The 24,141-nt window shown below is 41.5% G+C and overlaps 1 protein-coding gene across 1 annotated transcript in view; it reads left to right on the top strand.

The window, feature by feature from the left end:
- The window catches only part of SPAG6 (sperm associated antigen 6), a 194,241-nt gene that overhangs the window by 110,464 nt on the left and 59,636 nt on the right, over nt 1–24,141 (top strand). The window contains exon 7 of the mRNA XM_073632662.1: nt 2,202–2,354. Within this exon, the coding sequence (XP_073488763.1) occupies nt 2,202–2,354 (153 nt within the window). The remainder of the gene's footprint in view (nt 1–2,201; nt 2,355–24,141) is intronic.

The raw sequence follows: 24,141 nt of genomic DNA, 5'->3' as shown, positions 1-24,141 counted from the left end.
AAAAAAAATGTTATTGAATTTCTTAATTTTTCGAAAATTTGTGACAAAAAATTACAACTTCAAAAAACCTGCAATGCCTCTTACTAAATAACTTGGGACTGTCTACTTTCCAAAAAGGGGTAATTTGGGGGGTATTTGTTCTGTCCTGGCATTTTAAAGGTCTCAAGAAATTAGATCCATTCAGGCCATTAGTACATCAGGATTGATCAATTCTCAAATATGCGTACCATAGTTTGTAGACTCTAACTTTCACACTGACTAAATAATACACATTAATTTGGGTTGATTTTATCAAAGAAATGTAAGAGAATACATTTTGACCTACATTTTTGAAGAAAGATTACTTATTTGCAAAATGTTATAACAGAAACGAAGAAAACATTTTCGTATTTTTTTTTGTTTATATAGCAAAGAAAAAACTCAGTGGTGATCAATTACCGCCAAAAGAAAGCTTTATTTGTGTGGGAAATATGATATAAATTTAATTTGTGTACAGTGTTGCATGACCGAGCAATTGCCAGTTAAAGTAGCTCAGTGGTGAATAGCAAAAAATGGCCTGGTCATGAAGGGGGTAAAAATCTTCTGGAGGTCAAGTGGTTAAACTTTTAAAAGTCTTGTCAAAGAGCAGACACCCACAATGTTCATACTTTTCCTCGGAAACCGGTTTCACTTTGTTACTAAAGCAGTCTATCCGAGAATGTTTTTGGCTGGGGAATATTTGTAAGCCTCTAGGGGCGAACAAACCGTGGTTAACCTCTTCTGCCCGAGTGTTTTCAGGGAGTGTTGATTGGCTAGGTGGAATTTTTCTGATTGTCTTTAAGCTCCCTTCCCCATTCTCCATAAACAGGACTATTAATGAATGTGTGAGGCCTGCCTACCTGCCATGCCCTTGTCCTGTGAGGGCACTCTTATTGGCCACCAAGGCAGCTCAAAGGAAAGGGGGATATCAGATTTTTTTTTCAAAATTTAAAATGGCTCACTAGTTTGTTTAAATTCACTATCCAAATAGTCTGCACAACAAAGACTTTCAACTCCAGCTGAGGCATATTGCAATGACAGCACACCGCTCACTCCCATTCAAAGCCCCCCCCCCCCCCCCCCCCCCAACATGTCCCCAACATGTTTCACCCACAGCAGGGCTTAATCGTGGATTCCTGTGATCCCTTGATTAATCCCTGCTGTGGATGAAACGTGTTGGGGACATGGTTTTGGTATGAATGAGCAGTGTGCAGTCATTGCAATAAACCTTGAATGGAATTGAAAGTATAATGTGTGTGGCCTGGATGGTGGACTACTGTGGGCAAGAGTGGACTCCAGGGCTTTGGCACCTAGCTGATTGTACGGAACTGAGGAGGATACAGATTGGCCTGTGAGTGGTAAAAAGAGTTTGGTTAGTCGAACTGTAAGTTTGCTTGAAAGGGTTAATTCATCTTTACCAAAAAATTGCCTGTGCAGCTAAGCGATGCATGCGAATAAAAACAAACTGTGCAGCTTTGACTGAAGTTGGATAATGCCTTTGATATAGGTGTAGGTCATTTACATACAGTTCCTCCTGGAACCTGGCTGAAAAACTCCTGGAGATGGCAGCATCCCACTGTCCTACCTCATTGCTAGGATTTTGCTAAGACACTCCCTGTTGTTACCAAACACTCCATCATCACAGGAGTGAGTTCTCAAACCCCTGCACATGTGTGGTCCACTATGTTGCAGCATCACTGAGCTCCCAGCTTCTGTGACAAGTAGGAGAGAGAGCACATGTGAAGGGGTTTGAATCAGCTGGGAGTGTCTTAGTAACATCCTGGCAACGAGGCAGAACTGGATGATGCCACTTCTGGGCATTTTTCAGTCAGGCTTCAGAAGGTGTGTAAATGACCTACACATATAGCAAGGGCTTTATTTAACTTTGGTCAAAGTTGCCCAGTTTGTTTATATCTACAGGTGCCCCTTATCTGCATTGTCAGTTTTTTGGTAAAGGTGAACTAACACTTTAGGTTACACTATATTGCCAAAGGTTTGTAGAAATCTATCAGCCCTATATGAATTTGTTGGGCATCCCAATCTAAAACCATAGGCATATTATGGGGTTTAGTAAAACTTTAACTTGATAACCGTAATGGAGCACCTTAGTGTTCTGTACTTATCAGCTTGCAAACACAAAATGCTCATTTGTTTTGTCCTTCCTGTCTGTTGTTTAATTCCAGCTGTCGCAGCTCATAGTAAATGCAGGAGGAGTGGCTGCTATCATTGACTGCATCGGGAATTGCAATGGCAACGTGAGACTTCCTGGGATCATGATGCTTGGCTATGTAGCTGCACATTCGGAGAACCTCGCAATGGCTGTCATCATCTCAAAGGTTAGTTACTGAATAACAACATGCTGCCAGGAGGTACATTCTATAATAATAATAATTACTGACCTGTCAAGTCATCTAACATCCTTCAGTTACTAGTGTCCTACAGCAGGGGTCTCCAAACTTTCTAAACTAAGAGCAAGTTTACTGTCCTTTGGATTTTAGTGGGGCCAGACTGTGGCCATCGGGAGTACAAAATGTCCCAGCATCAGTTGGAATAAACAATCCCCCATCATTGGTGTCCTTGGGAGGAATTGTGTCCCATCATTGGTGTCATTGGTTGGAATTGTGCCCCATCATTGGTGTAATTGAAGGATTTGTGTCCCATCATTGGTGTCATCGGGCCTCATTTTTGATGTCATTGGAAGGAACCGTGCCATTCATTGGTGTCAGTGAATGAAATAGTGCCCCAAGGGCCAAATAAAAGCATGCAAAGGACTGCAATCGGCCCCCGAGCCACAGTTTGGAGACCACTGTCCTTCAATATCAGCAGGATGGAGCAACAATCACAAGGTCTGTGAAGCATTGTGGGACGGCACCCTCTTGGGAAACACATATACATGCTTGATTTGAATATTTTGGCTGATAGCTTATTGTTTTCGTGCAATAGGATTGCTATAAGGAAGGAAAAAAACGATTTGATATTGCGGGCAGAATCACAGTAATGGCTGTATAAGCAATCCCAAATCATGTGGCAATCACATCAGAACACTGTGTGGGCTTATCCTTCAACGGCACCCCATACGCAATGCAAATCTGCCCCCATAGTTGCGTAGCAAACCACGCCTTCACAAATCGCATGAAGCTTGTTGGCCGAAAAGGAGCTCAAGCTTTTTTTTGGGTGACAAATGAGTAAAGGGCAGCCCATTCAAGTGAAAGGACTGCCCTATGCGACATACATTTTGCATGTCAAATTCACATAGTGGGAACGTTCTCTCCTGCTATGCGATAATGTGAAGGGGCCTGATGTTTTCAGCTGCACAGGAAGGAGAAATTCTCTAACGGAACCCTGTATAGCAATAGAATCCTTCCTTACTTTCTATCCAAAACAAAAACATTTTTTGCCAGTACATACACTTTAGGCTTCATTCACACTGGTTTTGCAAACTCTCCAAGAAGCATTTCCTCCTGGCAGAAGAGTTTTGGCAAAAAAAAAAAAAAAAAGGCCTGACGCTTATAAAAGTGTCTAAAGCTTTTACAAGCTATTAGGTGCGTTTACAGGCATCAAGTGTTAGCTTTGACGTCAAATTTCAATTTAGTTTTAGTCAGAGTCTTTTGACTAAAATGCCATTTTAGTTTTAGTCGTATTTTAGTCATCTGAATTGTTTTTGTTTTAGTTGACTAAATTCTCCAGTAAATTTTATTCGACTAAGATCTAATGGGTTTAGTTACCTTGTAATGCATTATTTAAGCATTTCTCTAGAGATTCCAAACTCATTATATACTCCTGGAATATAAATCTAATAACATGTTATTATTTATTATATTAAGTCTGAACATGCACTACAGACACAGATTTAGCCTTTGTGATTTATAACGACTTTATAAATAAAGCCAGATTTCATAAACAAACAAAAATATTACTTTTTGATAAACAGAAGTGCAACTTTAAAAAAAAAACAAAAAAAAAAAAACTGTAAACTCTGTTGGCTGTGATGCCATTGCACATATTACCTGAATATATTACCAACATTAAAATGTAACCACTTGCCGATTGCCCTATGGCAGATATACTGCTATATGGCGACCGCTGTGCGCAGGATCATGTATCTATACGTATAGATACGTGATCCTGCACCTCTGGGTAGCAGGCGCAAATGCGCACTGCCAGCGGCTCACTCTCAATGTGATTATACACAGCGGGAGCCAATCAGCGGGTACTGCTGACTCGATGTCAACCGGCACCCGCTCATCATTCGGTATAGAGGCAGAAAGGCAGTCTGTCTATGTAAATAAGGCAGATTGCCGTTCTTTCAGTAGGGAAGTGTCCACTCTAACTCGGTTGAATTGATGATAGGCAACTCCTATCCTCATATTGATTAGTGGTTCCAAAACAATATCTAACTTTGTCTAATAGCACCTTTGCATAAAAACTGCAGCTCTGATATATCGGGGTGAACCCTTCATTACTGGGTCCAGCTTGCATAAATATATTACAATGGCTTGTGTTCTATCACACTGTTTGTGTAAGAACTCCAGTTTCATGTTTCAAAAGACAACTTCTTCCTGGCAATATTATAATAAATGATAACAATACCCTGCGGTCATGGAGAGATGCCCATAAATCCAAAATATTCTTCTGCTTATACCACTGTACTTACAAGAAAAAGGGGCACATCATTTCACAATCCACACATTCTGCTTTGGATTTCAAAAATAAAAATAAATAAAAACAAAAGGACCAAGAATCTGTATGATGGACCAGAAAGCATCAAAAACTATAAAACAACTGGCTGCAGGCGGCATCTATCCTAACAGGGTGTGTGGACTTGATGCGATGGGTCTGTTATATTTAAATTTTATTTAATATTACTCTTACATCATGGACCGCACATCAAGTTATTATCAAAAACCTTAAAATTTCATTTTTGTAGAAAAACTTCTTATGTATCCCATCCATCTTGGCTTTGTTAAATATTATGGCAGCTGTATTCCAAATAACAACCTCATCTTAATCTTTTTTTCTCTCAACAAGGGCTTATTGAATAAATGTAAAATTACAAAATTGTTATCTTAATCTAAACTAATCCCATTTTTACAAATTTCCCCAATAACCTGGATTTCATTTCCAACCAAAGGTTGTCTAAACCAGTTTCAATATATCTATATTATTAATAAAATTGTTAAACTCATATTAGAAATGAATACTCATTATTACTTAATTTTACTTAATTTCCCTTTTTTAAATGCACTGTTTCCACTATCAAAGGGTATTCAATTTGTGCAATACACGGTTAAATGTAACCTTCATTTTACCATGTCTGGAAAACAGATTCAAAATAATTGTGATCACATTGTTTACCATTAGATTCGTTAACCCGGCACATTTTGTTATAAATGTTTTGTCTAAAAAACAGAAATTGGCAATGGTGTCCTTCCAGCTTATCACTAACCTCTCATCCCAGCCACATTTCTTTCATGAGAGCACAAAGGAGGGGGTCACATCTGCGTACATGACACACACAAGCAATAGAACTAAAGGTCCCAGCATTCGCACACACGTACACCAATATCTCTCTAAAATCGCTTACATTTTTCCCATTTGTACACAACACATGCATATCATTCTCTCACTTTCTTTTAACTCTTTAATATTTCCCTGCCTAAATTCTGCTTTCCTTATTTTGTTTAAATAACTTTTATATCTAGCTTCTATGATTCTATGATCAGATGGGGAGCCACAGTGCTCATCCCATCTTCCCTCTCTGACAACATATAAAGTATTCTGTTTTACCTCTCATTTCTCTGTTTCTGACTTTTACTAGTTGTAGTGCCTGACCCCAAATTCATCCTACAACTTAACATGAAAATGTCCCTTTCTGTCTAGTGTTAATGTCACCCTTCATCCACCCTGCTCACATAGATAGCTGTTTCTCTAGCTGTTTACTCTGCATGATTCTTGGTCCCTGTGGACTTTGGTAACCCAGTTACCCAATGTGGATCCCTGTCCACTCTAACCATTAATCTAGGGGCTCAGTACAGGCGGAACAGTACAGCCTTTGGTTCATATGTAGCACTCCTCTTGCGCTGGGCATTTTTGAGTGTCTCTTACCCTTCATTCCCTTACTTAATTCAATGCCCATAATGACTGGCCAGTCTTCTCTACATATGCCTATACCCTCTTGACTCTAAACTACTTTATCTAGCAGATTTACTACATATACCTGTGAACAGCACTATTCTTCCCTTTCTTATCTATAACACTCCAATGGACAGTAGACAGGGACAACATAACATATAACCACCAATCAATACAGTTCGATTAAGGGGAGTAAAATAGGTACCCTTTGTCCCGAAAATGCCTTACCGATCAAGGAAGTCTGATAACTCAAATGTAAGCAAAAGGCTTACCTCAGCCGGCTGATTATCAGAAATTCCCGGATCGTCTCAAGCTCCTCGTTTCGGATACTCAGGGTCACCTGGAATCCCCTCCTAAGGCAAAGCTCGCCATGCTGACTCGGTTGAATTGATGATAGGCAACTCCTATCCTCATATTGATTAGTGGTTCCAAATTAATAATAACTACTGCAGTAGGGAACAGACACAAAAGATACGCTCAGCATCTTTCCAAATTACTGTTCTGCTTTATTATGACGCAATTGAAGGTTTTTATGCACATGATTACGTAGGTATCACATTAATATTACAATTGTACGTTTATGGTAACAAGGGGTGTTACATAGGCAGGCTTATTCTAATCAGGACTCAAAAGAATGTAAACATTTACTGAAAACATTATTAGTGCCGTGTGCACAGTGAGGGCAGAGTGCAATACATACAAAATACAATACAATTATATACAGAACTTACAAATTTCCATTACAGAAGGCATGGATCCTGTGTTCCTGTAAAGCAGGGACACATAGGATAACATGCAGAGGAGTTTAGAGGCAGGGGAAAAAAAAAAAAAAGAAACATCCGATGCCCCTAGAAGCAGCTGCAAAAATGTCCATTGTGCATGAGGCCCAAATATCTGACTATTTTCTCCTGTGGTATCCATTCTAAAAGTCCGCTATTCTTCTACAATCAGTGCTGGTTCACACTTGTGCGATGTTAGACACAGCAATGCGGAGAGAATTTAGAAGCAATGTCAATGCGATGCAAATTTAGCCATACAGATTGTATGGCTAAATTCCCATCGCATTCGGACCAACTCGTGCAGGATCCTTTTTTTTGTCCGCACCAGAATTGGATCACAAGGGTGTTCACACCCATGCGAACCGAATCCTGTCCGAATTCACAGTTCACACTGCGATCTGCGAACCGATTTGGGGGTGCCATTAACTTTCTGTTGACACTCCCAGCGGTTCGCATAGGGTAGTGTGAACCGCCAGCGGGAACCCACAGTAGTTTAGGTTGACTGACAATAGCTTTCACTTTGTTCACACCATCAAGATATCTGGAGGAGGTTCTCCCAGTCACAGGTTGTGTCACGTCCCTCCAGGCTGTGTCTTTGGTGCGTATGTGCTGGGATGAATAGGGAGGTGAAGCCTCCATTAATCAACATCCTATATCCCGCCCTCTTAGTGTTTAGCAATATGAGGGAAAAGAGGATGGAAGGAGGGAGGTGACTGTAATTTAAACACATGTGACTCTATAGTCACTTGGGCTGCACAGATAAGAAAAAGGAAGAAATTAACAGTTTAGAAAGGAAAGGAAACTGGTGCATGCTTAGTAGATGTGGCAATGGCTGGTTTACACAATCTGAGGCTGCGGCGGGGGACACAGACAAGGAGGGAAGGACAGTGAACACAGCAGGATCAACCAGTCTACAGAAAATGAATACTTTAGTGGCAAAGTGAGTATGAACACAATGTAGTATAGCATGTATTGTCAGTTTATAATGATTTGGGCTTAATGACACTTTACGTGACCTAAATTGGTCCCCCCCCCCCCCTTTCATGTATAGCCATTCCCAGGATCTACTTGTACAAATTCTACACACCCCTGTTAAAATGTCAGGTTTATGTGGTATAAAAAATGAGACAAAGGTAAATCATTTCAGAACTTTTTCCACCTTTAATGTGACCCATAAACTGTACAACTCAGTTGAACAACAAACCTAAATCTTTTAGTTGGAGGGAACTAAAAAAAAAATAAAATAATGTGGTTGCATAAGTGTGCACACCCTTAAACTAATACTTTGTTGAAGCACCTTTTGATTTTATTACAGCACTCAGTCTTTTTGGGTATGAGTCTATCAGCATGGGACATCTTGACTTGGCAATATTTGCCCACTCTTCTTTGCAAAAACACTCCAAATCTGTGAGATTGTGAGGGCATCTCCTGTGCACAGCCCTCTTCAGATCTCCCCACAGATTTTCAATCTGATTCAGGTCTGGGCTCTGGCTGGGCCATTCCAAAACTTGAATCTTCTTCTGGTGAAGCCATTCCTTTCTTGATTTGGATGTATGCTTTGGGTAGTTGTCATGCTGAAAGATGAAGTTCCTCTTCATGTTCAGTTTTCTAGCAGAAGCCTGAAGTTTTTGTGCCAATATTGACTGGTATTTGGAACTGTTCATAATTCCCTCTACCTTGACTAAGGCCCTTGTTTCAGCTGAAGAAAAACAGCCCCAAAGCATGATGCTGCTACCACCATGCTTCACGGTGGGTATGGTGTTCTTTTGGTGATGTGCAGTGTTGTTTTTGTGTCAAACACATCTTTTGTAATTATGGCCAAAAAGTTCAACCTTGGTTTTATCAGACCATAACACATTTTCTCACATGCTTTTGGAGACTTCAGATGTGTCTTTGCAAAATTTAGCCAGGCTTGGATGTTTTTCTTTGTAAGAAAAGGCCTCTGTCTTGCCACTCTACCCCATAGCCCAGACATATGAAGAATACCAGAGATTGTTGTCACATGTACCAAACAGGCAGTACTTACCAGATATTCCTGCAGCTCCTTTAATGTTGCTGTAGGCCTCTTGGCAGCCTCCCTGACCAGTTTTCTTCTAGTCTTTTCATAAATTGATAAATTTCTCCTAATTGATAAATTTTAATAATGAGATCCCTCTGATGCTTTGGAAGCTCTCTGCGTACCATGGTTTTTGCTGTAGGATCCGACTAAGAAAATGTCAGGAAAGACCTACTAGAATAGCTGAACTTTATTTGGGGTTAATCAGAGGCACTTTAAATGATGGCAGATGTGTACTGACTCCTATTTAACATGAGTTTGAATGTGATTGCTTAACCACTTCAATACCGGGCACTTATACACCTTCCTGCCCAGACCAATTTTCAGCTTTCAGCGCTGTCGCACTTTGAATGACAATTGCGCGGTCATGCTACACTGTACCCAAACTAAATTTTTATCATTTTGTTCCCACAAATAGAGCTTTCTTTTCGTGGTATTTGATCACCTCTGGGATTTTTATTTTCTGCTAAACAGATAACAAAAGACCGAAAATTTTGAAAAAAAAATGTTTTTTTTTGTTTCAGTTACAAAACTTTGTAAATAAGTAAGTTTTCTCCTTCACTAATGGGGCTGCACTGACAGGCACTGATGGGCACCGATGAGGTGGCACCAATGAGGTAGCACTGATGAGGTGGCATTGATATGCGGCACTGATAGGTGGCACTGATATGCGGCATGGATGGGCACTGAGAGATGGGCATTGATAGGTGGCACAGATAAGCACTGATAGGAGGCACGGGTGGGCATGGATGGGCACTAATAGGTGGCACTGATGTACTGTAATGTATTGTACTGATGGATGCCAATCAGTGCCAAACAATAATGCCTGCCAATCAGTGATTCCCATTGTGGGAACTGATTGGCATCCATTGTGGGCACTGATTGGCATCCCTGGTGGTCTAGGGTGCCATACCTGGTGGTGGCATCCCTGGTGGTCTGATGGCATCCCTGGTGGTCCAGTGTAGGCATCCACGGGGGGTTTGTGCTGATAATCGATTAGCACAGACACCCCCTGTCAGAAAAGCAGCCGATCGGCCCTCCTCTACTTGCGTCTGACAGACGTAAGTGAGGAAAAGCCGATCACCGGCTCTTCCTGTTTACATCGTGATCATTGGACATTGGACATTGCTGATCATGTGGTAAAGAGTCTCCGTCAGAGACTCTTTACCTAGATCGGAGTTGCGGTGTGCCAGGCTGACGGGGGCGTGCAGCGGCTGAATATCCCGAAGACGTCATATGACGTCCGGTCAGGGTGTTGAAACCACTTTGCCGCTGTCATTTTGCTATATGGCGGGCGGCAAGTGGTAATTCTGAACACAGCTACATGCCCAGTTTTAGGAGGGTGTGCACACTTATGCAACCACATTATTTTAGTTTTTTATTTTGTTTTTTATTTTTACCCCCCCCCCCCCCCCCCCAAAAGATTTCAGTTTGTTTTTCAATTGATTTGTACAGTTTATAGGTCACATTAAAGGTGGAAAAAGTTCTGAAATTATTTATCTTTGTCTCATTTTTTTATATCACAGAAACCCGATATTTTAACAGGGGTGTGTAGACTTATTATATCCACTATAGTTCCATAACCCTGGTGAATTCATGAAGAATTTACAAGCTCATTACAAGCTCATTACTCTGGGTTTAGTGCAACACATTTTGAAAAAAAAGAAAAAAGAATAGATATTCCCCTGTGTATGTTCTGAATCCTAACTAGAACAGCCTATTTTACACACAGGTGAGAATTGTTATCCACTCAGGTCTCCAGTGGCAGTGTTTAACCGCTTCAGCCCCGGAAGATTTGGCTGCTCAATGACCAGGCTATTTTTTGCGATTCGGCACTGTATCGCTTTAACTGACAATTACGTGGTCGTGCGATGTTGCACCCAAACAAAATTGACGTCTTTTTTTCCCACTAATAGAGCTTTCTTTTGGTGGTATTTGGTCACCTCTACAGTTTTTTTATTTTTTTGCGCTATAAACAAAAGAAGAGCGACAATTTTGAAAAAAACACAATATCTTTTACTTTTTGCTATATTAAATATCCCAATTTTTTTATAAAAACAACACATATTTCCACAGTTTAGCCCAATATGTATTCTTCTACATATTTTTGGTAAAAAAAAAAATTGCAATAAGCGTACATGTTATATCCTCTGAGTTGTGAGAGACACAAGACTCTGGTCTGCAACAAGTGATGTTTATTTCTGTACTCACTGTACACTCCAACATGCATCTCAGGACAGGTATATCTTAATGTGCTTCCTTACGTGTTCTGTAAGATGGCTACTATGACCCTTGTCATCACTCCTGGGTGGAGCCAGCCTTAAAGTGACAGTACATGTGGAACCCTTCAGGTATAACAGTATATTGATTGGTTTGCGCAAAAGTTATAGCGTCTACAATATAGGGGATAGATTTATGGCATTTTTATTATTATTATTTTTTTTTTTATTAGTAATGGCGGCGATCTGCGATTTTTATCAGGACTGTGACATTATGGTGGACACATCGGACACTTTTGAAATAGTTTTGAAATCATATGAACACATATGATCGTATGAACACACGATCTGTCTCTACTCCCCTGAAAGAACTGGTATCTGTGTGTTTACCCACGCAGATCCCTGTTCTCGCTCTGTCACGAGCGATCGCGGGAGCCCGGCGGTCATCTCACCCCTAGTGGCCAAAAGGCGAAGCGACATAATATAACGTTGTTTTGCCCAGCCGTTCCATTCTGCCGCAGTAAAACTGAGGCGGCTGGTCGGCAAGGGGTTAATAGGAATTCAGTAGATCGGGGAAAGCTGTCTGTAGTGGCCATTACACTGCTTTGTTTCAAAGGCCCCTTTCACACGGGCTTTCCGATCAGGTCCGCCTGTCAGTTTTTCAGGCAGACCTGATCGGAGCCTCCATTCACTCCAATAGAGCAGCGAATGTCATCGGTGACATGTCCGCTGACACCCACTGCTGTCCGTGGAATCTAGACGGATGGAGACCTTCTTTCCATATGTCTGGCGGATCGGATGGAAACAGACAGGTGGTCCGTTTTCATCTGATCTCCCCATAGAGGAGAGCGTGACTCTGACAGGTCCGTCTCAGCACAGTGAGTGGAGACCAACCTGTCATCCACCTGCTCAGCGGGGATCAGTGGATCGATCCCCCACTGAGCAAAGCGGAAGCCACCGGGCGGACCACCCGTGTGAAAGGACCTTTAAATATTCAGAATACACATTCTTTTGCTGCATGAATATAACCTATTCATACATGACATTTATCTTTCTAAGCTGTGAAACAGCTGCAGTCTGTGATATGCAGTTCTTTGTAAATAGCTTCCACTGCTAGGCTACAGGTGCTAAAATTAGGTTCAAATACCCAACTGTCACATCATTTTATATCCTCTATACCTATCTACACTCATCGGCCACTTTATTAGGTACACCTGTTCAATTGCTTGGTAAAACAAATTGCTAATCAACCAATCACATGGCAGCAACTCGTTGCATTTAGGCATATAGACGTGGTAAAGACGCCTTGCTGAAGTGCAAACCGAGCATTAGAATGGGGAAAGAAAGGGTATTTAAGTGACTTTGGACATGGCATGGTTGTTGGTGGCAGACAGGCTGGTCTGAGTATTTCAAAAACTGCTGATCTACTGGGATTTTCACACACAACCATCTCTAGGGTTTACAGAGAATGGTTCAAAAAAGAGAAAATATCCAGTGAGTGACATTTGTGTGGACGAAATTGCCTTGTTGATGTGAGAGGAGAATGGGCAGATTGGTTCCAGATGATAGAAAGTCAACAGTAACTCAAATAACCACTAGTTACAACCAAGGTATTCAGAATACTATCTCTGAACACATCGAACCTTGAAGCAGATGGGTGACAGCAGCAGAAGGCCACATCGGGTGCCACTCCTATCAGCTAAGAATAGGAAATTGAGGCTACAATTCGCACAGGCTCACCACAATTGGGCAATAGAAGATTGGAAAAACATTTCCTGGTCTGATGAGTCTCGATTTCAGCTGTGACATTCAGATGGTAGGGCCAGAATTTGGCGTAAACAACATGAAAGCATGGATCCATCCTGCCTTGTATCAACGGTTCAGGCTGGTGGTGGTGTAATGGTGTGGGGAATAATTCTTGGCACACTTTGGGCCCCTTAGTATCAATTGAGCAATGTTTAATTGTCACGGCCGTGTTGCTGACCATGTCCAAACCCTTTATGACTACAATGTACCCATCTTCTGATGACTCCTTATAGCAGGATAATGCACCATGTCACAAAGCTCAAATCATCTGACCACTGGTTTCTTGAACATGACAATGAGGTCACTGTACTCCAATGGTCACCAGATCTCAATCCAATAGAGCACCTTTGACATGTGGTGAGACGGGAGATTCACATCATGGATATGCAGCTGACAAATCTGCAGCAACTGAGTGATGCCATCATGTCACTATGGACCAAAATCTCTGAGGAATGTTTTTAACACCTTGTTGAATCTATGCCATGAAGAATGAAGGCAGTTCTGAAGGCAAGAGGGGGTCCAACCCGATACTAGCAAGGTGTACCTAATAAAGTGGCCAGTGAGTGTAGATTATTGTATATGAATTTGCAGCTGGTTAAAAAGGCGAGAAACGTTACTAGATAATTGTTGGAAAACATGCAAAAGTCTGCCCTTGCAAAACAACAGGTCAGTGTAAAAAGCTAAAGGAGAGGCACTGCCCATAACACACCAAAAAATCCTCATGACTACATACCCAGCTTGTACACGGGCCAGTTGATTAGAGGTGATGCTTTTTGGACTAGCAGCCTTCAGCATTTAAACATACAAAACACAAAAATATATGCAGTTCTGTGTTCATTAAAAAAAGGGTTAAAACTGCAGCGGCGATTTGCCGGCGGTATAGCCACGCTGCCCCATTGATTTCAATGGGCAGGAGCAGTGAAGGAACGGTGTATACACCGCTCCATCACCGCTCCGAAGATGCTGCTTGCAGGACTTTTTTTACGTCCCTTGGGGCTTTCACACTGGAGACACAGCAGCGGCTGTTTCAGGGCGGTTTGCAGGCGCTATTTTTAGCGCTGTAGCGTCTGCAAAGCGCCCCAGTGTGAAAGGGGTCTAATACATATTATTTTACCTGAATTTGGCTTGGTTTCAGCAACTTATGACCCTATACAGCAGCTTTTAGACGCAGTACTCGAAGAGGAAGAAGCAGAACAAGCAGCCAATCAGTTGTACTGCAGTGCTTTAATGTGTTTACAGTGAACACACTGATAGGAGCAGAGGGCAGAGAGATGAGCACGTAATTTTGCTGCTTCTTCTTTCCCTATCCAGTTACAGGCTGGTGGGGGGAGACAAGAATGAAAAACAACCAACCAATTTTGTGTGTACAAAAGTTGTCAATGGATAAATATTACACAACTTTATGCCTTAGCAGTATTTATCCAAGCCTATGATCATGGAGTTTACAAGCTGATATGCAGTCAAGAGCATTCCTAGTATGTTACTTTAGGGAGTTATTTCTGTGCATAGCAGCCACCCTTCTCCTTTCCCAAAAAATCATAGAAAATCATAGAACTGGCAGGCAATCAGCAGAAATTACAGCTGAATAGGAATTGGTTATTTTAACCACTTCAGCTCCGGAAGATTTACCCCCCCTTTCTGACTAGGCCATCTTTTTTGCGACATGGCACTGCGTTACTTTAACTGACAATTTCGCGGTCATGCGATGCTGTACCCAAATACAATTTATGTATTTTTCTTTGGTGGCATTTGATCACCTCTGCGGTTTTTACTTTTTGTACTATAAACAAAAGAATTTCCGACAATTTAAAAAAACAAACAAACAATTTTTTACTTTCTGCTATATAACTAATCCAATAATAATAATTTAAAAAAATCTAATTTCTTCATCAATTTAGGCCAATATGTATTCTGCTACATGTTTTTGGTAAAAAAAAAATCCCAATAAGTGTATATTAAATGGTTTGTGCAAAAGTTATAGCATCTACAAACTTTAGGATATATTTATGTAAATTTTATTTGTATTTTTTTTTTCTAGTAGTAATGGCGGTGATCAGCGACTTATAGTGGGACTGCGATATTGCGGTGGACAAATTGGACATTAAAGGCCCCTTTCACACTTGTGTGACCTAAAAGTTGCACAACTTTGCTGCAATTTTTGACGTGACTTTTAAGCGACTTGAAGCCACGCCTGTGTATTCTTGAGGTCCGTGCACCTCAGGTCGCATCAAAGTCGGACCAAAGTAGTGAAGAGACTACTTTGAAGTTGCTGCGACTTGAAGTTGCGCAGATATGATTGATACTCATTGGAAATCATGGGGTAGGTAGGACTTGTCATGCGACTTTGCAGTCCTAAGTTGCAGAACAAGTCGTACAAGTGTGACTTTTAACACTTTTTGGGACCAGTGACACTAATACAGTGATGCACTGTCACTGTACTTATGACACTGGCAGGAGTTAACATCAGGGGCATTCAAAAGGTTAACTGTGTGTCTAATCTGTGTTTTACTACTGTGGGGGAGGTGCTTTGACTCGAGGAAGGCATAGATCCTTGTCTCTGCTTGGCAGGAACACAGGATCAATGCCTTCCTTACTGACAGAATGGCAATCTACCTTGTTTACATAGGCAGATCGCCATTCTGCCTGTGTACAGTACGATCAGCGGGTGCCAGCTGTCATCAAGTCTGCCGATTCCTGCTGACCGGCTCCCACTGTGTAGGATCACAGCGGGAGCAAGATGCCTGCGGCACGCATTTGCGCCCTGATACCCTCATGCAGGTTCACATATATATATAAAGTGATCCTGAGCAGTGTGGCCACCCTATAGCAGTAAAACTGTTATAGGGCGGTCGGCAAGTGGTTAAAGCAATACTGACATTTCTCTCTCCTAAACTGGATTCAGTGCTTATAAAAATAAATAAAGGGAAAAGGAACCAATTGTATAGAAAATGTTTGATTGGATTTTTCATAATTGTAATTTGTGTGATAAAATGAATGATTATCACATTATATATGTATAACAGCCAGAAAAAAAAACCAGAAGATTTATTGAATATTAACATTAGAAGACTATAGTGAATTTGTTCATATGAAAGTATAACTTAAGGCCCCTTTCACACATGCGGACCGTATGTCCGTATTTCATCCATCCGTTTTCGGATGAAATACGGACATACATGCATCCCTATGGGATAGCGGGTGTCAGCGGATGTACATCCGCTAACACCCGATGTCGTCCGCCTCCGCTCTCGTCCGATTCTGCGGACGGAAGAAAATCCTATTTTTCTATCCGTCTGCAGAGCGGATCGGAGGAACACGGACAGACGGTCCGTGTTCCTCCGATCCCCCATAGGGGAGAGCGGAGATCTGACAGGGCGGTCCCTGCACAGTGTGCGGGTCCCGCCCTGTCATCTGCCTGCTCAGCTGGGGAAAGCGGAGCGATCCCCGCTGAGCAGCGGATAAACACGGGGCGGATCAACACGGATCCGTCCCGTGTGAAAGGGGCCTAAGGCAAAACTTTTTTTTTGTTTGTTTTGGTTTGGATAGATTGGAGATGGATTAGAACACCTGTCCATTTTTACTGCTGTCTGTGCTCCCATTAAGGAGATTCATCCTCTCTATTTGTCCTGTGTACAGTACCATTATCATTGAAAGTGAAAATAAAAGAAAATTCCAAATTTTGGGTTGTCTCCAGAAAATTAATAGAGGGGAAAATCTTCCAATGGGGACACTAGGTCTGGTGGGGACACTAGGTCTGGTGGGTCCCCAAGGAATTCCCTTAATTTGCAAGGAATTGAACTTACGTCCTGTTTTGGCTATTGGACAGGAAGTGAAGGGAAATCTTCCCAAATGGGACACAGATGGCAAAAAGTAAACTGACAGGAGTTATGACCCCCCTTTACTCTATCCAAAAAAAAAAAAAAAAGAAAAGTTTTGCCTATAGTTCTACTTTAAGGATCATAAATTGGGTAGAACTGAAAAACAAAGCAAACCGGTGTGTAGTAGAAAAACATTCAAATGTTATGAATCTGGTCAGCTTTAAACCTAACGTGCTGCTTTTAGTAATTAGCAATAAAGGTCTGCACAGCACTATTATCCATACCATTTATCTACCAACAATAGATCATTTCTCAGGGTGCTTAAACCCCTTGCACAGTGTATCAGTCTACAATAATTTTAAATATATAAAGTAAGCACACCACATAACAAAAATGCTTTAACAGTAAAATTGTATTAGGCGTACACATACAATTACACAATTATACAATAGGTAGAAATATCCAAGTATCACATGAAGCATAATACAGCATAGGTTTTCACTTCACTGTTAAATCCAACCGACAAAAATACATGCATGTATATAGGTACAAATGAGCAGCTGATGTTCAGAAATACATACAGAATTCAGTACCTAGAATAGAGTAATAAAAAGGATAGCTGAGCCAGACCCTGGAGGAAAACCCCAACAATTCAGGGATGTAAGAAATCCCTTTTCTCAGGTAAAAGGTTCTTGCTACCTGAGTAATGTGCGCTGTAGTCTCTATTCGAGCTCATGATATTTCCTCCCTCAGGTGCCACTTCCCCTGATCTCCCTGTCAAGATCAACGGCTCAACTATCAACCCATCTCCCCACGCCAAGGTCCTAGGTGTAATCCTGGACTCTGAACTAACCTTTCGACCCCACATTCTATCACTATCCAAAGCTTGCCGCCTCTGTCTTCGCAACATCTCCAAGATACGCCCCTTCCTAACCAATGACACCACAAAGCTTCTAATCCACTCCCTGGTCATCTCCCGCCTTGACTACTGCAACTCCCTCCTCATTGGTTTACCTCTAAATAGGCTATCCCCACTTCAGTCCATCATGAACGCTGCGGCCAGGCTCATCCACCACACAAACCGCTCAGCGTCTGCTACACCCCTCTGCCAATCCCTCCATTGGCTGCCACTCAGTCACCGAATTAAATTCAAGATACTAACTATAACTTACAAAGCCATCCACAACCTGGCCCCTAGCTACATCTCTAACCTAGTCACAAAATACCAACCTAATCGTTCTCTTCGCTCCTCCCAAGACCTCCTGCTCTCAAACTCCCTTGTCACCTCATCCCATGCTCGCCTTCAGGACTTCTCCAGAGCCTCCCCCATCCTCTGGAATGCTCTTCCCCAATCCGTCCGATTTTCTCCTACCTTATCCACTTTCAGACGATCCCTGAAAACTCATCTCTTCAGAGAAGCCTATCTGGCCCCCACCTAACAACTGTACATTTATCTTCTCAATCAGCACATCACCCACAGCTATTACCTCTTGTATCTCTTAACCTTCCCTCTTAGATTGTAAGCTCTAAGTGAGCAGGGCCCTCTGATTCCTACTGTATCAAATTGTATTGTATTTGTACTGTCTACCCTCAAGTTGTAAAGCGCTACGTAAACTGTTGGCGCTATATAAATATTGTATAATAATAATAATAATAATAATATTAAAAGCCTGTGTACCAGGGTCACAGCAAAGGAGCACAATTGGGAGTCAGAGACATAATGTTGACACACTATAGCATGAAGTGGCCTTTAACCTCTTGGCGCAGACGGCACGCAATTATGTGGCCTCTCAGCGGGTGGGCCTTGTCGCTGAGCAGCCGCATATTTGCAAGCAACATTGAAAAACCAGCTGCGCCGAGAGCGTGCGCTCTGTGCTGCTTTCCAATCCTGTGCCTGCAATGACAGCGAGTCACGGCAGTCACATGATCATAAACCCCGTCCCGCCTCCCGGCATCTGAAACCCCTTAGAGGGCTGGGAGGCGTCGGTGCGAAGGGGTAAGGCAAACACTAGGTCTTGTTTTGCTAGAAACAGCTGATTTAAAAATGTTAAAGCATTTTAAAATGACTTTTAATTTATACTCACATGTAAAAATTGTATGAGATTCTAATGATTTAGTTTACCTTAATGTGTATACTTCAATGTGTATGTTATCATTTAATTTAGTATTAACTGTTAAAATAGATACATCATTTATTTAACCTGTGATTCTGTAAAAGGAGACGGTCAGATTAAACCATGCTTAATCTTAAATAGTTTATTTATTCTTTTTATGCCAATTTGTAATCACAAGCAATTTACTCATTATTTCGAGTGAAGAGAATCAAACACTTGTACTACTTGAATTCAAAATCCAATTCATTTGGCATCCAAACAAGAGGATAAAACTTAGCACATAGATAAAACTAAATCTATATTTTTTTTTTCTTTTTGGATAGTAATATTAATACATGTAGCACCCTGATGTTTAGGCAGGGTTGCTATTAAATTTATTTGCCAAGTGATAGTTGCCTTGACCAACTGTTAGAAGGTCAATTGGTTTCGCCCTAATTCTGGAATTGCTGCACTTCTCTCTTCTGTCGCTAGATGGCCGGGTATCTGGTGACATTAGATAAGACAAGGACATTGCAAGGACAGATTAAGACTGAATGGGGTGTCTCAGCCAATGGGTAGGGATTTTCTTGGGTCCCTTGGCCTGCTGGGAGAGCCTATTTATTTGGGTGGAGTCAGGTGATCGGGGTTCTGTGCCACCTGGATGGCTGCCTGCCTGGAAAGCAGCGTAGGGTTGGGACTGCGGGCTTGTAGTCCAAGCAAAAGTAACGGTTCCGCCGGCCAGGAAACCAGTTGTGGTCGGAGATAGAAGGAAAGCTGTTGCCGCTGAGGGACCATCCACCTTGCTACCGGAGATCACTGTAAGTAAGCTGAGGACAGTTCCAGAGCAGACTTCTCGTCAGCCGGGGATTGTGAAGAAGTGGGAAAACATCAGCAAGTGCCAAGTCAGGGACCCAGTGGGACAGCAGAGGTGACTTATGGAGTGCCAAGCCAGGGACCTAATGTGTCAGCAGGGGTGAAGCTTGAAGAGTATCTGTGAGTGCCAAGCCAGGGACCCAGCAGTGAAGTGGGGGTTGGTATGAGAGATGCCCAGAAATAGTAAAAAAATATATACTTTATTAGAATATACAAAAATGGTTATAAAATAGTGAACAAAAACATAAAAAATATCTAAACCACACAAATGAGCATACTGGTAGGAGAAAGCATACATATATGTGGTACATAGGAGCCCAACATGTTTCGGATAAGAATAAAAATTCAGGGGTTTCCTGTAAGGATTTTTTGTATGATCTGGGGGAAGTATATTAATAAAACATACCAGTCATTAGTATATATATATATATATATATATATATATATATACACATATGTACATACATATCATGAGTGTATATCATAGGTGTAAAGGGTATAAAGAGCAGAGTTATTGGAGGCAAAGAAAGAAGATATATATGGAGTAAAAAATAAACTGAAATGAGAATAGGAAATGAAGAATCATCATTCTTCATTTCCTATTCTCATTTCAATTTATTTTTTACTCCATATATATCTTCTTTCTTTGCCTCCAATAACTCTGCTCTTTATACCCTTTACACCTATGATATACACTCATGATATGTATGTACATATGTGTATATATATATATATATATATATATATATATACTAATGACTGGTATGTTTTATTAATATACTTCCCCCAGATCATACAAAAAATCCTTACAGGAAACCCCTGAAGAAGGAACTGAATTTTTATTCTTATCCGAAACATGTTGGGCTCCTATGTACCACATATATGTATGCTTTCTCCTACCAGTATGCTCATTTGTGTGGTTTAGATATTTTGTATGTTTTTGTTCACTATTTTATAACCATTTTTGTATATTCTAATAAAGTATATATTTTTTTACTATTTCTGGGCATCTCTCGTACCAATCACACCAGTTAGTACGCCCCCTTTCCCTCTACTCAGGTTTACCCATTTATTACTCCCTACCCCTTCACCCGTACCATCCCAGGGTTCCCTCCTTTTTATTTTTTGCAATGTATTATCGGGATGTGGTGAACCGGGTATAAATTTACTTCTACACTCGTATGTGGTAGTGCACCATCTCCTAATTTAACCTTTACTGTTAGTAACAGCTACAAGATTGTTGCCATACAAGACAGCATAGCTGTCTACTTATAGAAGTCTCAGAGTCTGCTAATTAACTTTGCATCTACCTAAGGGTGTCCTGGCCCTAACCCTCTCTCCCACAGTTCTGTTTAAGAGACAGTAAATCTCTTTGCACCTGCAAACAATGACCACATAAGCATCCAGCATGCATGAGTAGAGAGCTCCACCATTTGTTGCCCAAAAATGCCATAAAACCATTTAGAACTCACATTTGCCATTAGCGATGATATCAGTGCCTGAGCATGATCAGATCACCATCCTGGAAAAGCTCTAACCAGGAAACACAGAGGCTGCATCACTTCCTGCCTCATTATCAGAGTGTACTTGCACTGCTGCAGCCATCTTGGAAATGGCAAATGCCCATAACACAGAGAAAAGAAATAAAAAGCATATGGAAAGCAAAAGGAAACGCTGTCACTTACGTCAAAGCTTGTTTAAAGCTTTCTTTGAGAAGCCTGCAGCACCAGAATGGGGCTCCAACCATCTAGCTCATTTAGAGGCTGTACAGGAAGGATTCTGCCCAGGAGAGGCTGAAATATGCCCCCCATACCACCAGAATGGGGCTCCAACCATATAGCTTCGTTTAGAGGCTGTACAGGAAGGACTTCCACCCAGGAGAGGCTGAACCTGGCTGGGGCGACAAGTGGTAAGGGATACCTTGCGACTCCAGTCTTGATCAGGTGAGGAAAAAAAGGAGAATGCTGTGAGCCGGGTCTGTCTTTGATTTATAGTTATCCAGTCCTATCAGGTTGTGGGGGCGGAGTCACAACCCATATGTATGCTGCCATGATGCACCAGGAAAGTGTCTTGCGCCCACCATTTCATCTTGCATTACACCCACCATGCCTTGTAACCCACTCTACACTGAAGGATGTCAGCTGTCCCTAACTCTGGAGGTCACCATTAGGCCTCAGGGGCCCCTTGCTACATACATAATCACAATAATTGAATACTACTACCAATAGTGGTAGTGGTGTTTATTTTTTTTTACCCTGCTACCTTTGCTGGTATTTGAAGCTGAAGTTTAATCTGCTTATATTTTGCCTTTGTTGGTTCCTAAAATCAACATGCACATGAAATTTTTAAGCAAAACCTTTGTTTCCATTACATATCTAATTTTAGATCCAGTATAGTCATCACTAGTGTGCTTTCCTCTGCATTGCAGGCACCATGGCTGGTGGGAGAGGCCAGCTGGGTGATGTACATAGCTTCCTGAAATCATCACAGCACCCTGTCTCAGTACTCCTCTCAAAAGCCCTCAGCCCTGATGCAAGCAGTGGGCTGACTCTTATGTCGCGTACACACGTTCGGACAATCCGACAACAAAACCGTGGATTTTTTTCCGAAGGATGTTGGCTCAAACTTGTCTTGCATACACACGGTCACACAAATGTTGTCGGAAATTCTGAACGTCAAGAACGTGGTGTGGTACAAGATGTACGACGAGCCGAGAAAAATTAAGTTCAATAGCCAGTGCGGCTCTTCTGCTTGATTCTGAGCATGCGTGGAATTTTGTGCGTCGGAATTGTGTACACACGATCGGAATTTCCGACAACAAGTTTTGTTGTCGGAAAATTTGAGAACGATCTCTCAAACATTTGTTGCCAGAAATTCCGACAGCAAATGTCCGATGGAGCCTACATACGGTCAGAATTTCCGAAAGCAAACTCACATCGAACATTTGTTGTCGGAAATTCCGACCGTGTGTACGCGGCATTAGGCTCCTTCCAGATATGGCGAACTCAGTAAAGCTGATCCGCCTGCACAGCGGGGAATCTCTCCGCTGATCTCCGCTGAGCAGGTGGATGAAAGGCCTGTGTCCGCTCTGCATAGCATAGGACACAGCCCGCTGTTCTCTATGGGGCGGTTGGATGGAAATGGACTGCCTGTCCGTTTCCGTCAGACTGTCATCTGATCCGATTGCCCAGAAGGATGGGGAACGGATCCCCATCCATTTGTTTTTAGCGGACAGGATTGGATGCCAGCAGGTGTCAACGGACACATGTCCGCTGACATCCGCCGTTCCATAGAGAGCTATGGATGGTCGGATAAGGTCCATCTAAAGAACTGACAGATGGACCCCATTGGTCCGTCAGTGTGAAAGGGGAAAGTAGGAAAAGTTATGCAAACAAAATATATTGATGGATAAGTGTTGAGGCATAGGTGTTCCTTGGCTAGCTGCATTTGCATGCAAACTACCATAGGTAACAAATCCATGTCATCTCTTGTGGACAAGATCAGGTTACCAATACCTTAGGTAACACCACCATGCAAATATTGAGCCTCCATGATTGAAGGAATTGAAAACCAATGAAAGGGGCAGGTAAGGCTGGAAGGGGAAGGGCTAGATGATGCTAGATATTTTCCATAAAATAGCAGGCTCTCTATGATGTGCTACAGCTGCTAATGAACACTGTGAGAATTTCATAGTGTGCAATGAAATTGAGGTTAGCAATTTCAGTACAGGAGCCTGTACAACTGTACAAGTGAATGTATGGCTGGAGTTATACAACACTTTTTAGTACATTAATGCTTGTGTACTATAAAGCAGTGTGTAAGAGAAAGGGACCGGGCTTATTAAATGTTAATTTAAAAAAAAAAAAACGTTAAAAACCTAAAGTTTTAGAGTAATTAATTACTTAGAGTAATTGTCATATATACAATGTTCTGCGTATTGTTTGAAGTTTTGGGCTGAGTAATCTTCAGTATGAATAAAAGTTGTGCGGAATTGATTGTGTTATAAGGACAAATGCATATTTTCACCATTTTTACTTTTCTGGCTTTTATTATCTTTATCTAGTAGCAGCTTCCTTCATTCATTCATGTCATTCATTTTTTATTTGAAAGTAGCTTAAAATAGGGAAAGGCTATTATTAAGTCAGGAAAAAACACAAAGTAAGTAAGTCCATAGCAGCCAATCAAAAAGCTCTTTTCATTATAAGATTTTGTCTTTCATTTTGGCTGCTGTAAAACGTCTCAATGCTGATTAGTTTCTACAGGTAACTGCCCATAATTGCCCAAAGTGTCCTTGTAATAGGATGAAACATCAGCCTCATCTCAAGTCCTGTAGTATTTTCATCTCTC

This window comes from Aquarana catesbeiana, linkage group LG05 (genome assembly GCF_042186555.1).
Source record: "Aquarana catesbeiana isolate 2022-GZ linkage group LG05, ASM4218655v1, whole genome shotgun sequence".
In the NCBI taxonomy this organism is placed as follows: domain Eukaryota; kingdom Metazoa; phylum Chordata; class Amphibia; order Anura; family Ranidae; genus Aquarana; species Aquarana catesbeiana.
The sequence above is the reverse complement of the archived record's forward strand: the minus strand, read 5'-3'. Positions and strand labels throughout refer to the sequence as shown.